Here is a 17,251-nt window from a genome sequence, read left to right as displayed (position 1 = left end):
ATATGCTTCAAAATATTACTCCTTTCTGTCCCATAACTGTAACATCAGGAGTGCAAATTTAACCAGATTTCTATCATGGTTCTCTTAATTTTAAATAATATTTTGGGATTTTTTTTTGTGTCATTAATTTTAAGTGACAGAGTTGTCTGTGTTAAACCATATCAAATTAAGAAAGTGAAGGTTAAACATTAAGAATTTCTGTACTGAAAAATTTGAAGTCTTTAACCTGGATCACACTCCACACAGATACTCGATGACCTCATCAAAACACAGATGGACAATCAATACAAAAATGTCTGCATTTTTAAGATATGTTTAAGACTGATGAAATAATTTGAGAGAGAGAACTGGATATTAACAAATATTAAAAAGTACACTAGAGTATTTCAGAAGTGTAACAGGGTACTTTCCTGGGTGGTTAGTAATGGGGCAGACAGAATTGTGACTGTATCTGTTAAATCACATTTCTCAGTGAACTCCTCATGAAAAGTAGCCTTCCACTTTGATGTGGACACTTGACTTTATCTAAAGCCACTAAAAAGAAAGTTCTTATCAAACACAGTGTAAAGAAATTGTTCTGAGAAAATGCTGTGGAGTTACTCCCATCTTTTATTACTGAGCTTACTTTACTTCAGTGCAGACCGTAAAATAAGAACTAAAAACTAGTTTTAACATTTAACCTCTGTGCTGCTTAGGAGTTATTTCTGAATTATTTCAATTTATTTCTTTCCATTTAGATTCCTTTTTTCTTTTCTTTTTTCTTTCCCTACCTGGAATACTAGAACACTAGCAGACAGAATACTAGCAGCAGGGTGCTGCCCAGGAACAGTATGCTATGGTCAACCCTTACAGGAACTGGCATCCTCTATGCTGTGTCACCTTCCTCACAGTGCACTCCTCACAGGGAAAATTTAAATAAATTTGGAAAAGAAAGGAAAGAAATACAGAGGCATATTGAAATGAAATCAGAATGTTACCAAGGAGAAGAATCGCTAGTAAAGCATTAAAATGAAAAGATCATAATTTTCTGTTGAGTATTGTGAAAAAGTGCTTGTTTTCACATTATTTTCAATAATCCATTACAATTCTTTTGATGTCCAGGAAAGTGAAAATGAGTCCTGCTGTTCATTCTTTTTCTTTCTGAGATAGTACTAAAAAAATACTCTGCTATTTATACATTTTTTGTGATAATTACAGTGAAAAAGTCTCATTAGGCAATGGTAGTAGAAGAAGAGAAAGTTGAAAATAATAACTAAATGGTGATTTACCCATCATTTGAAAAAGGCTTAAGAATCATTTATCCTACATATTGTTAAATGGCATCCCTGAAGACAATCCTACAGCAAAGCCTAAACAATGAGCATATAGCCCATGCACTTCAGAAATAGGCATAGAATGCAACATGCAGCCAAGAGAACACATTTCCTGTGAATCCTACAGTGAAAATATCCTAATTTTCTCATAAGAAAAAGAAAAATAAGTATGCCTTGTATTCTACACTAAGAGATCTCCAAAGATTGTGCTGTTATTTTAATTAAGATTTGTGATTTTAAGATTGGCTAATGAGCACCCAAGGAAATTAAAAGTCACATGCACCGTTCCCTCAGATTCCACTGACAATTCTGGCTTATGTATAAATTATTCTAATTATTACACAAAATTATTAAATTAATTAAAAATCCTCATAATTAAACAACTTATATGAATCTCACCTTGATGAGAAATATTGGAAAATAATTTAATTTAAAAAAGAAACTAATATACAAAATGAACCAACATGACTGAATAGAAGTTTCAATATGCAAGATTTTCCTTAATCTCAGCATATTTAGCTAGAAAATTTCAAAGAAAGATACTTGTTAGATATCATTCTCAGAAGGCAAGTGATGTTTGACCCAAAAACTTCTGCAGTCTATCAGGAAAAGGAGGAAGTGGGGGAGGGAAAGTTGACGACCTTGAACTTGCATACATTAATCTCAATAAAAACCAAGAGCATTTCTATCTTATGAATCTTTCTCCTTCACTGAATTTGTGCACTTCACCAATACAGACCTTTACACAACTCTGTCTTAAAGAAGATAAACTAAGTCTTGTAAACTTTTTCAATTCAACATTTACACTTTTCCCTACCCTTTACTCTCCACTCTCTTCATCCATCTTTCTTGTCTTCTCTTAACCATAATCATAAGAGCAGTGAGACAATTTCACCTGCTTTTTCCCTAGCTCAGAACAATGATATAAGTCCTGCTGAAATAACTTATAAACATGCAGGGTTTTCTATCCATATACACCTTATCAGTATTATGATTTAAGTGCACAAACCCCCACTAATTCTTTTTCTGTCTTCTGTCTTTAAATCAATCTTATCAACAATATCTGTTGTGGATTATTATTTCAGGTGTGTATAGGTCTGGAACATGCAGTTTAGCACAGGTAAGCAGAAGTGCTATTTTTGAGTTCATAACATCAGACCCAATATACATATTACAGTCATTTCCCAGAATGCCACTTGGCTGTGTTCATTCCCAATTCCCAAAGAACTTCCCTCTGACTTGCACAAAACTACATGGGAGATCCTCTTTAGTAAATTAATACTGAATTTACTAATTTTACATCCTCTAAATTAGTCAAGGAATACAAAATACAAGTGGCTGAACCAGTTGGTTTTGACTGACTCACAGAACTTTGATGCTAGGCTTTCACAGTTACCATCTAATAACCACAGACATAAATTGATTCCCTAGCATCCATATTCTTATTCTTTATCACATGTTTAATGACAGGTCAGGGTGGGGGTAGCCCCAGAACAAAATCACAATACCAGCAAACAAACTAATAATTTTTATGCATTCTGATGCACTATCAATTCTTTGCAAAACACAATCACTTCGTCAGAGCTGAACCCCACATCTGAATGTTATTATAGGAATGTGGCACATCTACCAGTTTTCATCACAGAAATATTGTGCCATATGGGCCACATATGAAGGGGTAGAAGGATTTTATAACAACATTTAAAAATGCTTTCAGTGCTGATCACGATGCACAGTAGAAATTTAAGACACACTGATTAGACACCAGAAAGGAAAATGGTCACATACAGAATCACAGAATCAGCCGGGTTGGAAGGGACCTCCGAGATCATCAAATCCAACCCTTGATCCAACACCGCCGTGGTTACCAGACCATGGCACTAAGTGCCACATCCAATCTCATCTTAAAAATCTCCAGGGATGGAGAATCCACCGCTTCCCTGGGCAGCCCATTCCAATGCCTGATTACCCTCTCTGTAAAGAATTTCTTCATAATATCCAACCTAAACCTCCCCTGGCACAGCTTAAGACCATGCCCTCTTGTCTTACTGATAGTTGCCTAGGAGAAGAGACCAATGCCAATCTGGCTCCAACCTCCTTTCAGGGAGTTGTAGAGAGTGATGAGGTCTCCCCTGAGCCTCCTCTTCTCTGGGCTGAACAGCCCCAGCTCCCTCAGCCTCTCCTCATAGGACTTGTGCTCCAGTCCCTTCACCAGCCTTGTTGCTCTTCTCTGGACCTGCTCCAGCACCTCAATGTCCTTCCTGAACTGAGGGGCCCAAAACTGGACATAGCACTCCAGGTGTGGCCTCACCAGTGCTGAGTACAGGGGAAGGATCACTTCCCTGGTCCTGCTGGCCACACTGTTCCTGATACAGGCCAGGATGCCATTGGCCTTCTTGGCCACCTGGGCACACTGCTGGCTCATGTTCAGCTTCCTGTCGATCCAAACTCCCAGGTCCCTCTCTGTCTGGCTGCTCTCCAGCCACTCTGCCCCCAGTCTGTAGCGCTGCATGGGGTTGTTGTGGCCAAAGTGCAGGGCCCAGCACTTGGCCTTGTTGAACCTCATCTCATTGGAATCAGCCCAACTCTCCAGCCTGTCCAGGTCCCTCTGCAGAGCCCTCCTGCCCTCCAGCTGATCGATACTCCTTCCCACCTTGGTGTCATCTCCAAATTTGCTAATGATGGACTCAATCCCCTCATCTAAATCATCGATAAAGATATTAAACAGAACTGGGCCCAACACTGATCCCTGGGGACACCACTAGTGACCGAACACCAACTGGATGCAGCCCCGTTCACCAGCACTCTCTGGGCCCGGCCCTCCAGCCAGTTCCCAACCCAGCAGAGAGTGCCCCTGTCTGAGCCGTGGGCTGGCAGCTTTTCCAGGAGTATGTTGTGGGAGATGGTATCAAAGGCTTTGCTGAAATCCAGGTAGACCACATCCAAAATATATGTCAAAAGGTTGGACATTTACCCTGATATAGAGCCCCACACCATGCCACCTTCAGAACTGTTTGTTTGAATAAAAGATTCTGTGACATATGCAGTAAGACATCTCCAGTAACTCACGACAGCCCAAAAAACATCATTCTTCCTACAGAAAGAAAAATGCTTAAATTCACATTCTGTTTATTATTTCTTTAACTTCCTTACTTCTTGGCCAAAACACGTAACAGATATTTCTCTGAACAAGATCTTTGTGTTACCTTAGAACAATTTTTTCCAAAATATTAAGACCACCACCTACTCTAATTAGAAACTACTGCAACTCCTTTTTTTTTTTTTTCCCAGAGAAGCAAAGTGTCAAACTATCCTGTTAAAACATCAAAAAGGAGCCACTTTGAGCACAAACACACAGACTTTCACTTTACTACTGCTAATATTAGATCATTACTTTTCTGTGGTTTTGTTTTGAGGGGTAGGAGTTTTTTAATACTAAAACTTGGAACTGTGGCATTCAGGGGTGACAAAAGAGATGGTGGGTAGAGGTGAGAGACAGAGAGAAAGCAGGGAGTTTTTCAGTGTCCCAAAGGAGTAACATCACAGTCTTTGGTCTGTATATCCTTGAGCTTATTTTTGCTAATGGATGGTAGGAACTGGTTGTTTCACATTACAGGAAAACTGCTTGGTTGGCAGGGTTGTGCCAGGAACTAACTGGGGACAATCACAGAGTTGCTTCATTCCTAGAGGAACGTTCTGGCTGTCATCTAGATATTTTCCAGCAGAAAACTGCTCCACAAGAAAGGTGGAGATGAGTCAGACCAAATGTAGGTAGGTATCTATCTATACCTGGGCTTGTCACTGAGCATATATTGACAGAAATAAGCCATTCCTGGAAGCAATTCCTGTCACCTATTGCAACCATCCACTTTGGAAACAGGCAGACTAAACCACATATGTGCCACTTTCCTTCTATGGAATTCAGAGATAACATACATATACATGAGTCTTGGTCAAGTTGCTAATCAAGTTAGAGTATTTGAATTTCAGGCAACTATGATCTCCTCAATAATAAATCAGACTGTGTCTACACAGAGCTACAAAATCCTCAAATGTTATCTAAAATTTTTTAATGCTTTTTGCTCACAGAGAAAAGAAGTCGTGTCTAGAAATCAGTTACAATTATTGAAATTTTTCTGATGGCTCTACTTTGAAATTTTGTTAGCTCTATACTTTTTTAATTAATCCTTATTTTTTCTTCTTAAGCAATTTCCACATTCCTGTTATCAACAAGCAAGGCCAGATGCATGAGATGCTGAAAAATTATAATGCTCTCTTGCATTACAGCATCTTTCCAGTGTTGACTCCATTATCTAATTTCCACTTCAATGGATTCTTTTTTAAAAGGAAATCTACCCAATAGATTTAATAGTTTGGATCAAAGAGCATTTATTAAAAATCTGTAATCTATTTTTAAGATTTGACATTAGCGAAATTTTAATATCAGTAGTCATTAACAAATTAGCACTGCACATTTGGGATAGTTATACCCTACCTAGTTATTTAAGCACAGAAAAATGAACATTAAACATTACATATTTTTTTTCTTTGGTGGATCACTTTAGTTCATATTTTGTTACCCTAAATGGTCTTCCTACCTTTTATCTACTATTTCTGATTGGACATTTTACAATAATCCCATAAGAAAAACATGAATAAACATTATCTTTCATATTTCAGTACTTCTGTGAGTAGAACACAACTATAGTTACTGAGTTACATATAAGTGTCTAACAGGAAAACTTTTCTTGAGCTAACAGAGTAGATATTTGAACTGCATGAACCCCGGCGCAAATTCCACATTTAACAATTCATCTGGAGAATGTGACAAATCCAGAAGCATGAAAAAGGAAGCTGAGAGCTGGCTGAAGTGACTAAATCTCATGTATGAAACTCACATTTGGCTGCACAAAATCTTTCACATGTGCACCTGAACATTAGGAGTGCCATGGTGATAAGTTAAATTGATCTTTTAGCTCAATAAGAGCAATGGTCCACAAAAGCAGCGGAATACAGTTCTGGGAATTGATTTGTTACCTTGCTTATTATATTAGATAGCAACAGAGACAGATGACAGATTGGAGTAATGTGAAATGGCCCACATTTACTACAAAACCAGTTTTCTTTTAATTAAGTCCTCCTTCAGCACTTGATTGTATGAAGAGCTGAATTCTCTGTTTCAATTTGGAACAATACTTTAATTTCTCTTTCTTGAGGAAAACACAGTCTTATCACTTTTACTAGTAGCACTTTCATATTTCAAACTCCATGTGCATTCATCCATTTTCTAGGATGTCATTGCAGTAGTAACCTGCAAAGTTATTATTCTGTCTATTTACATGTAAATTTGTTGCCTGCTAAGAAGGTTTGAGATTTTGTTTTTGAAGTAATGGAGGGATTTTTTTCTTTATCAAACAAAACAAAAAAAAACAAACCCTTACAACCCCATCCCACCACCATCCCTAATTAGTAAAAGGAGAAGAGAGTCTTGAAACGCTAGAATCTAACATTTCTTCAACATGTTGTTCATCATTAACAAATTACATCAGCTCTTAGAGGTGTTAGGGAAAATCAGACATACAAAATTCAATTTAGTAGAAATAAAAGGAGAATATATGGAAGAAGAGATGAGCCAAAGGGGACTCCAGGCAGCAGCAAACAGGCCACAAAATGTTCCACAAAGGTGAAGAAGATGGGGGAAGGGAGTAAAGATTAGACACATTCTGAGCACAGCATTCTCTCTCCTGAATCCCCCACATAATGCCAGCTTCCCAAGACACGCAGTTCTGTCTCCCACGATTTGCCTCTCTTCCCCCAACCACAAGAACTTACTGTTTATTCATCTTAAATCTAGTGACAACACATGCGTAGTGGTGGGTCACATGAAGAAATCAATATGTATAATGGTAAGGGAATGGAGAAAAATTTTCAAGAACCCTGTGTTTCCCTCCAAAAAAAATGCTTTTATGCCTCTCTTAGAGTGTTTTTATAAATTTTCCCTTTTTACTTGTAAGTATCTCTACATAGCATAAAATTTAAATATTGCAGTGGAGCTTTAGTGAGCTAAGATGTCTGTCTCCTTACATTTGAGTAAAGTACTTATTTGAGTAGTTTTCATTACTTAACTTGAGTGTTATAAAACAATATATACACATATATCAACAGAGGAGTCTCCATGAGAGCTTCTCTAAGTGCAAAAAATTGTTATAGTATTCTACTGGGAAAAGAGAAAAAGGAATTCCAAGAATTTGCTTTACTGCAATAGAGCTAACTTACCAGAAACTAGTTATTTAACACATCTCACAGCTTAAAAAAAGATAGTGATATTTTTTTAAACAATCCCTTCATGAAAAACTATGATAATGACACTGCTGGCTGCTCTGCCTCAAGAGGGAATTGTCCATCTGCTAACAACTCCCTGAATCTATATAATTATTAAGATGTGTTTATAGAAGTATCAGAATACCCTTGGCACATTGAGAAACCAATAGAGCACATTTCAAGATTGTAGATTTTTTTTAGTTAAAATTCTGCGGTCATTTTCTTTTCCACATAAAAGAACTGTGTTTCAAGATCAGCTTCATTAGGAAGCTCTGCTGGGATTTGATGTTTTTATTTTCTTACAGAGGAAAACTTATTTCTCTAAGAAGAGCTCCATCTCCTCACAAATAAAATGAGCAAATATACAATTGTTCCCCCTAGTTTTAATTTGCATTTTATGATTACAACTAGATTGGAATTTTATACATTGCATCATTATTTAGAAACAGGCTGCTTTTATATTTCCCACAATTTCTGAATAAAACTAAAGCCACTTTTAGATTTTCTTGTTACTACTGCTAATAACATATATTGATAAAAAATATAGGCCCCTAAAACTTGTGTAACTGTCTTAACAGATCCTCACAACTATTTAGAAATAAAAAGATTTTCAAAACTTTATCAGGACCCAGCCCTTAAAGCAAATCATATCTGAAGTGAGAGTGGTATGAAGCAGAGTATAAAGCCATGTTTTCCTTCCTTTAAAGTGTGTTTCATTGATAAGGTATAGAACACAGATTCCTGTTATTTGAGAGTAGCATTCATATATAATTACAGAATAACTTATGTTGGAAGTGACCTTTGGTGATCGTCTTGCCCACCTATTGCTCAAATGGGGCCAAATTCAGAGTCACATCAGGTCACACAAGGCCCTATCCAGTTTTGTGATGAATATCTCCAAGGATGAAGAATCCACAACACCTCTGGACAGCCTGTTCCAGTGTTTTATTATGTTCATCATGCACATTTTTTATCCTAATATTTCATCAGAATTCCCTTTGCTGCAGAATGTGTCTGTTGCCTCTCATCTTTCTGCTGTGGACCTTTGAGAAGAATTTGGCTCTATCTTCTGTACATTCTCACATCTGATGGCTTCAGACAGCAATCAGGTGCATTCTGAGCTCTCTCCAGGCTGAGCAAGCCCAGATCGCAGCCTCTCATTCACCAAATGCTCTCCTGCCCCTGATCACCTTGGTGGCCCTTCACTGGACTCCCTCTATGTTTTTACTACACACTGGACAGCCCAAACTAGACACATAACTCCAGATGCGATCTCACAGGTTAAAGGGGAACAATCACTTTCCTTGACACATGGGCTACAGCCTTATTAAATTCAGCCCAGCACCTAGCTAGGCTTTTTATGCTGGCTGGGCACACATAAAATTCATGAATGTTTAAGAAGTTTTTACACTTTCCAGCACAGCAGGATTTCCCCATCTCCACTCTATGGACAGCACATAACTGTAAACACTCTTTACATACCCATGGTATGTTTGTAGAGGACCCAATGCAGTGGGGTCTCTGAGCTGCACATACTGGTGCAATGAAAACACACAAAATAAAAGACAGATTTGGATAAAAGAGTAGGTCAGGCAAGGTTCAGTGTTGATGGAATAGGTCATTTATACTTATAAGATAGATCAGACTTAGAAATAATAAAAAAAAATATTTATTGTTGAAAAATACGGCCTTAGTGGAATGTTCATGCTTTTAGTACTCAACATATAAATAACAAATTACAAGGAGTTGCTACACTTTTATCCTTTCCTTGCTGAAACTAACAGGATGCCAGTTGTATTAATCATGATAATTTATCTTTTCCCAGGAGGTTATTTGTCAGGAATACGAAGAAAGACCCCGAATTATTTCACAATAGGCCAATAAAAGCAAACAGAGGAAAGTTATCTTTGGGCACAACTGTCATATTATTTTTTGTTTGGATGGGGATCTATAGCCTGACTGAAAACTAATTGAAAAATGATGAAAATATCTCTTTTACTTCAATGACTTAAGAATCAGACCCTTAGAGGTACAATTTTTATGCATTTCCTAGTGACTAACATTATAGAAAAATAAAAAAAATAGATGTTAATCACTCTCCAAAAGACAGTGTTTAGACAGCTTTTTTACTGTTGCAGAAAACAAATATACGCTCTAACATACTGTAATGAGCTGGCCAAGGTAGTTTAAAATATCAGCTGTTTTTATGAGCAACAAAGTATTAAAAAAAGAGTCTCCTGACACATATTCTATATCCCTTGAGGTCCAATTTTCAGACTAATAGACTTCTTTTCTTTTTTTTTTTCCTTTGCCTTTAAATACTCAGATTTCCAAGCCCTCTAGAATATCCTGCTGCATTTTCTAACCTTTAGAAACAAACTTGAAGGCTGACAGACTGTTTTCCTTTGCCTCTACTCTACAAAAACCCAAAAACCTTTCAGTGAACAAATCTGACGGTTCCAATTTTTTCTAATATATTTAAAAATCTGTTCATTTATAAGGTTTTTTAATTCACTTCAAAAACTGAAACCAGCCTTGCAATACTTCTCATAAATTAGATTAAATTTTAGAAATCTCATATCATGACAGTATAAAATAAGAATTCTGCTAGATAACCCATGTTAAATACAACAACAATAATATCCTGAAATACACATAAAATAATGATAGTTTCTCCTGAGCGAATACATCTTATAGTGAAATTCATAGAGGTAAAGGAGATTTTGCACACCATTTAAGCCATGAGGTCATGTGTAGGGTTCTGCTATTAGAGAGGATGCACAAAAATGGTAATGAATCATCCAATATGTGGCAAAATCCATTTCAGCTCCAGCCCTGCTTTGGGAGATTGTTTATCCTGGTCCAACAGTAACCCAGGGAATGTCTGCAATTGTGTATTCATATGGAAACAGAAGATCCTAGAAACTTCTGAAACAATCCTCAAAACAGCATGACAGCTGGAAGGATGGGGCAAATATGCTCCTGAGGTTTGATTCAGAAAGTGTGAATGTAAATTCCCAACTTACTGGCACCACACTTGGATTCTGGACTAACAAATTCTTCCCTTTAAGCACATCACATGAACTGGAACAGGTTCAGCTCCAAGTGTAAGATCTTCTATGATGTTCTTCAAGAGTACATTATCGGAAGATGTGCTATGTGGGTCTTTTCGTGCATATGTCACTAATATGAAACTTCTTCAAAACTCTGTAGACCTTAAAGTGCACTATCCAAAAAGCTGAGGACTCCACTTTGCCTACAGCGTACACTTCTGACGTAAACTATGTGCACAGATGCAAATGTCTCTGGCTAAACCCACAACTTTTCATTCAACATGGGCATATTTAGAATACACTGATTCATACGCCATAAAACAGAACTCTAAATTTTAAATTGGAACTTACAGTTGCTTCTGTAATAACGGGATATAAATTTGGAAAACTATATTTTTATTCCCACAACATTTTATGTTGGAAAGGAGTTTCAACAGAAAACTTTCCATTCTTCTAATCTATCACCATATTCATTGTAAGGTTGCATATGAAAATGCACATATAATTATAAATATAAAGTTGTATACTAAAATGTATGGTACGCAACCATGGGAAAGGATAGGTAAAAAATCCTGAAATAAGAGGAAGGTAAACTAAGCCCACTCCTTCTTCTGAAATCTGCTAATTGCACAGTTTATATACAAATATTTTTCCTTAACTCTTATTTTAAAATCCATCAGCTGGACAAGATTCTCAACTACTGGCAAATCAATTCAGAATTAGTAGTAAAAACACCTCATTCCAGTTTTGTTTGCTTCTCTGACAGATGATCAAACCTACTTTTTTTTTTAATAGTTACAAATTAATTAAGTAGAAAAAAATTCTCTACATCTTTCTGTATGACTACTTTCAGATGACACAAATCATTACCTAAAGGTACCTTTTCCTCTTCTTTGTTTAAAAGTCTCATTAACTAGCTTGGTCTTGTTCTACATAAGTACTTTTTCAGATTAATCCTGTCCAGTGCACCTGACAGTGAAGATTCGACCTATGCTCTTAGAATCAATGTCAAAGTAGGCATTGAAAATTGTAGTCCCATTCATTAATAATATTGCTTATTATAATACTTTTTACTAAATAAAATCTATGTTCATCCAGGGTAATAAAAAGCCATATTTTCAATTACATACATTACAAAAACTTTGGATGGACAGCATACTTTCACAAAATTCATAGACAGAAATCAAAATTTTAGTACTTCATCCCTTAGAACAGCATTGTTAACTACCCTCAAGCTTTGCACAGCATCCATGATTCACTAATTTCAGCAGAAATCTATTCCTTCTCAAAATACAAAGATGCCAAAGCAGAGTTTCTGAGTAAAGGTTTGTTGGCATCTTAAGTAAGGTTTACATTTTTCTTCAATGTAGCAAAATGGAGTTTATCATCCTTTTCCTCAGTCCACAGTTTTTTCTTCTATAAAGCATCCCCACCTGACCTTCAAATATAGAGCATGTTGATTGTTTTGAAATAAGGACACTGAAATGAAGCAGCTGGTTAAACCATATTCTGTCATGTCCCTCACCTACTTACATCTCGGCATATTATATACCCACAGTATTTCCCATGAACTTTACTTGCTTCATTTAATGTTTTCTAAAGGAACAACACGAGTCTCTTGTGAGCCTGCTTTACATTTCTTTCATCAAGCATCAAATCTTGAAAAACACCGGTCTTCAAGCACATGAGTAAAATAATTTTCCTTTAATGAAAACATGGATGACACTAATGTTGGTATTAAATATCTTTACTACACACTTTTTAGTGTCTTTTAGTTTAATTATAGAGAATTTAACAAGATATATACAATCACAGATGACTGAAATATGTAATGTATTCGCTTGAAAGAAATGTACACCGCTCATTTGACTGACAGATTAACTACAGATATTTGAAATGACTACCCATTATGCTACTCTTTTATTACACTCCTTTTACTATATATTATGTGCATCACTTAGCAGAATTTAATTTGTATTGTTTCTTTCATTAAGGGGAAGCTGCACTAAAATGAGCCTTTTTTGGAATAGTTGTCTTTTTTGAGTTTTATTATTCCATAATTAACCAGTGTACATACTATTCACACAAGAGTACCAATTCACTGTGATCAGCTCCAAGCAAAGTTCAAGTGAGGGCTAATGATGTCTTAAATTTTATGGAGGAAAAATATGGCTGTGATCTTGTGACACAATCAAATTGAAGGGAACTTAACCAAAATGCCCTCAGAGATGGAGCTTCAACAACATTACATGCTGCCGTGAAGGAAAGGACAACCTAAGGCCACTTACTTTTACCTGGGTGATTTGGAAAATGGCCTGTTACGTACATTGCTAGGATGTGGGATTTCTTTGCTTTTGAAATGTTTGCTTTGACATTTCAATTTCTTATTAGAAATGTGGCTCTTTGTTTTGAATGACATATGAAATAGAAACAAAACCCCAAAACAGTAAGAGTTTGGAAGCACACGAACAGGAGTTTGAAGTGTTCTAAATTCTGGGTGAGCAGCTAGAGATGTATTATAATAAAACAGCCTTCACGGAGCATGCATCTCTGTAATGATGAATTTGTATAAGGGAAGCAGTTGGCTGTGTTAAGATGGTATTTTATACCTAAAGTCAGAAAACCGTTTTTAAAAAAACAGCTCAATCTACAAAGATGGAACTTGCATTAAATCTTACTGAGATGCCTGTAAAAATGCAATAAACTCTCCAAATAAACCACAATGCAATAGTGTGACTTCCAATGACTTTTAAATCACAACCATAGGAGAGGTATGATTATAATCTTCTACAGAATATAAAGATCAGGGGAGGTAAGCACTACTTTTGGATTTCCAACTTAGGTCATATCTGGCCCGACTTTTCAGATTAGTCAAGTACCCACATGTCCAACTCCATCAGCTCACATACTGCTGCAGACACCCTACACATAAGAAAGCAGGAGTTTTTTTGAGAAACCTAGAATTCTTTGTCAGTTTTGAAAATTTCTGTGTGTTACTCTTACCTAATACTCCAGTGATAGATTTACAAGAAGAATGAAATATTTCGTGAGATTAATTTCCGTGTATTAAGCGATATTAAGGTTATCATTAGAGAAGAGGGAGACAGTTAACAGAACTGCAGTCTATATTTAGACATTGATTCTTCCATTTCATCAGAGAATATATTAAATGTCACATTCTGTTGCACAGCCAATTAGAGAGGTAAGCACAACAAAAAAGAGTTTTCCTGCTGGTTTTGTTACCAGCACAGCATGGTATCAAAAAAAGAGACAGGGCTACCCAGCCAGGAACAGACTGCACTAGTGCTAAAATATTTTAGCCTTGAATAAAGATGAAATGCAAATACGAAGCAGTTCATTTTATAACATGTATAACATTAACTGAAATTCTCAAGAGTTAATAATCTAACCTTATATTTAAGTCAAAGACATCTGCAGTAGGAAGCAAGCTTTGAATTTTGCCTGCCAGAAAAATATGCTAAAGTGAGGCATCATAAGTAAGAAAACTGTATAATGATGAACCAAGTATTTGACAATATAAAATTTTAAAAACAAAATTATTCTGAAAAAGATTAAAAGATTACGTGTAAACAAGTGTTCTTTGGCCCTCAACCTTTACAATGACATAACAGCTATTTTAACCTAATGTCCTGTGTAGGTGACACTGCAATTATCATTTATTAAAATATACCCATGTCATTTTAAAGATATTTTAGTTAATGAAGCCATATATAATTCTACTTTATAAATATTATGATCATTAATCAAGATGAAACAAGTATTTTATTTATCTAGAAGATAGGAAAAACCAAAAGTCTCAAAAATAGAAAGTTTAAAACACCGGAGAAAAAGGGAAATATAAGAAAACAAGCAGAATGAACCCCATGAGATATCAGCATATCTTCTAATAAAACATCTTAGTACAGATACTCAGAAAAATGTATCCAATTTTTCTCCCACTCTTTCTAGTTTAAGAAAAGTGAAAGAATGTCAATATCTTTCTCACAATAAATCAGATTTTTATTATGAGGAGGAAGAGGAGGAGACTGAAGAAGAGAATCTTGTAATAGAGAGTCTTAAACTCAGTTTAGAACCGAACTCATTGGAAATTTAGCATTGAAAAGTTTTGCACATGCAGGCCAAATCTTTTATATTAAGTAATGCTAAATCTAGAAGGCAGGTAATTACTTTGAAGCTGCATAATACCAAATTACTTTTATTGCTACTGAGTAGCTAAAATTTAGCCTTTCTTTTTTCCTTGCACATGTATTTCTATATTTTTCTGTATTTTCAAAGATAAGTAACACTGATGCAGTTTTGCTGACAAAACAATTGCATTAATGAGATGATGTTTTCTTTAAGAGAACTGAGGAGCTTTTGATAAATCAACTGCAGGAGTATATAAGCCTTTCAGGAAGTTATTGCAGAAGTAACATATGAAAAGGTATTTAACAGGGTCTTTTTCCTCCTGGCAACCTGGAGCTTACTGTGCAATTCCTTCTTATATTTCACCCATTGGCTTGCATACTCTTAAGCACAAGCACTATAAAGAGATCTGCTTTAAATACCAGAGAAAATACTAAATACTCTTCCTTTTTCGCTCAATTGATTATCTAAACATTTCATCCAGTAATTGTGTTTAAGGGATAAAGTAGGACAACTACATGTATTGCAACCTATCATCTCTCCTGTGTTCCTAATGGAAAGAATATAAGACAGAATAAAGATCATGAGGCTTTCAACTTGAAAAATCAGTGTTTCTCATACCTTTTGTTTGATGATCATGTCGTTGATGTCATCAAGATCACCTACTACCACTCTCTGAGATTTTATCTCTCGATCCAGTCGAGAAAGCCAGTCAGTGAGCTCTGCCCATGCCTTATTGAAGTCAGCCAAGGCTGGAACCTCCAAAAGCACAGAAGATGGCATTTCTGGTTTGAAGGTGATGGTTTCCTTGGTTACCCTGGTTTGTGTATCCACAGCAACAGTTTCACCAGAAGTTACTGAAAGAAAAAAAATGCTAAAATTACTGAATAAATGAACTATGGTAAATGTTTATTTAAGTAACAGAATTTATGCGGTAGAAAGAGTAACACAGAAATAAGCTCATTTCTTGATGTTATCTCTACTGAAAATATGAAAATCAAAATTAAAAGAACATATGAATTTATTTCTTCCATGTATTTCTATCATAATATCTGCCTAACATCCAGTATTCTCATCATGTTCAAACTGCATCCTTAAAAGACCAGTGGGATACAGTAACACAAGTAAAGTTCGTAGTGTATTAAGAACCCCTCGCTCAAGGTCATTGAAGTATTGCTATACATGAGTAATTTTCAAAAAAATCTAGTAGTGAGGTTAGACCTCTTGAGGCCAGAGACATATTGAAAAGAGTTGGTCAGATTATCCAGTGTATCATGGCCTGATCACGTATCTAGAAACAGGTTTCCTCCACAGTCTCCAAGTCACTCTGTAGCTGTGAAATTTTCTCACCAACAATCTCCTCACTTACCATTACCACCAAATATTTCCCATAGGCTCTGTGACCAATATGGAAGCTTATAAAAGAAGAAGTTCAGCCTTGACTAATTCTTTACTTTTTCACCTCATAATTTGAAAATATTATGTGCTATTATTTGGAGATTTGTGGATTTGGAGATTTGTGGATTTTTTTCCCCTTCCCTTTGGAGAAAATGGACTCATCTTCTTCTAGTGTCTTTTCCTGATCTGTTAGCTGTGTTTTAAATAATCTGTTAATTATTCATTGCTTGGAATGGCAAAGCACCCAACACTGGAGCACATTTTGTTTCTGTGCAGCAAAAATGATGAGAGGTGCCACAGATAGCTACCATTGGACAGAGAGGTATGCAGTCATTCAGAAGATCAAGACTGATTTTTTCTTCTTGATTTTTGCTATTTACAAATAGATGTCTGTGAAACGTTGGACTATTTTTGCCCTCCAGTTAATCATGCAAAAGCAATTCCATGTGGACAATATTATTGCAGATGAGGCTACACTGAATTGTATTTTGTTAATTTTTTTTCATTTTTTTAAAAAGACCAGTCAAAAACTAAAAATAGTAAAATAGGGAAAACACAAGAACAAAAATGCCACTTGAAACAGTACCTGTCCCTTATTGCTCTTTTTTCATGCTTGCACAGATATGACATGGTTCATTCAACAGAAATGTATAAATGAGGGACTAAAATCGATAGACAAATATAAATCAACATTAACTACACAATATGTAGCAACAGATCTCATTCTGAAATGATTTATCCAGAACTGCACTGACAGTTTCTGTAACTCAAAGGGAACGATTTGTTGCTTTTGGTTTTGGTGGGAGTTTTTTATAAGTTTGATTGTTTTTCCCCAGGACAAGTAATTTATAAATGCAAAACTAGAATCAGATTCTTTTTTTTTCAAATATCTGAATAATAAATTCTATGCCATTGCAACACATCATGAAAACAATTATGGACTTATCTTTCAATTTATTTAATAGTTAGTTATACTGGTTCACTTCAGTAATATGATAAATCACAAAACCAAAAGGACAA

General features: G+C 35.8%; 1 protein-coding gene across 11 annotated transcripts in view; it reads right to left on the bottom strand.

Annotated features, from left to right (window-relative positions):
• Positions 1-17,251, bottom strand: part of DMD (dystrophin) — a 922,945-nt gene that overhangs the window by 309,878 nt on the left and 595,816 nt on the right. For all 11 annotated transcript variants that reach the window (XM_032679549.1, XM_032679551.1, XM_032679556.1 and 8 more), the window contains one exon: positions 15,455-15,690. In XM_032679549.1, coding sequence (XP_032535440.1) covers positions 15,455-15,690 — 236 coding nt within the window. The remainder of the gene's footprint in view (positions 1-15,454; positions 15,691-17,251) is intronic.

This window comes from Chiroxiphia lanceolata, chromosome 2 (genome assembly GCF_009829145.1).
Source record: "Chiroxiphia lanceolata isolate bChiLan1 chromosome 2, bChiLan1.pri, whole genome shotgun sequence".
Taxonomy (NCBI): domain Eukaryota; kingdom Metazoa; phylum Chordata; class Aves; order Passeriformes; family Pipridae; genus Chiroxiphia; species Chiroxiphia lanceolata.
The sequence above is the reverse complement of the archived record's forward strand: the minus strand, read 5'-3'. Positions and strand labels throughout refer to the sequence as shown.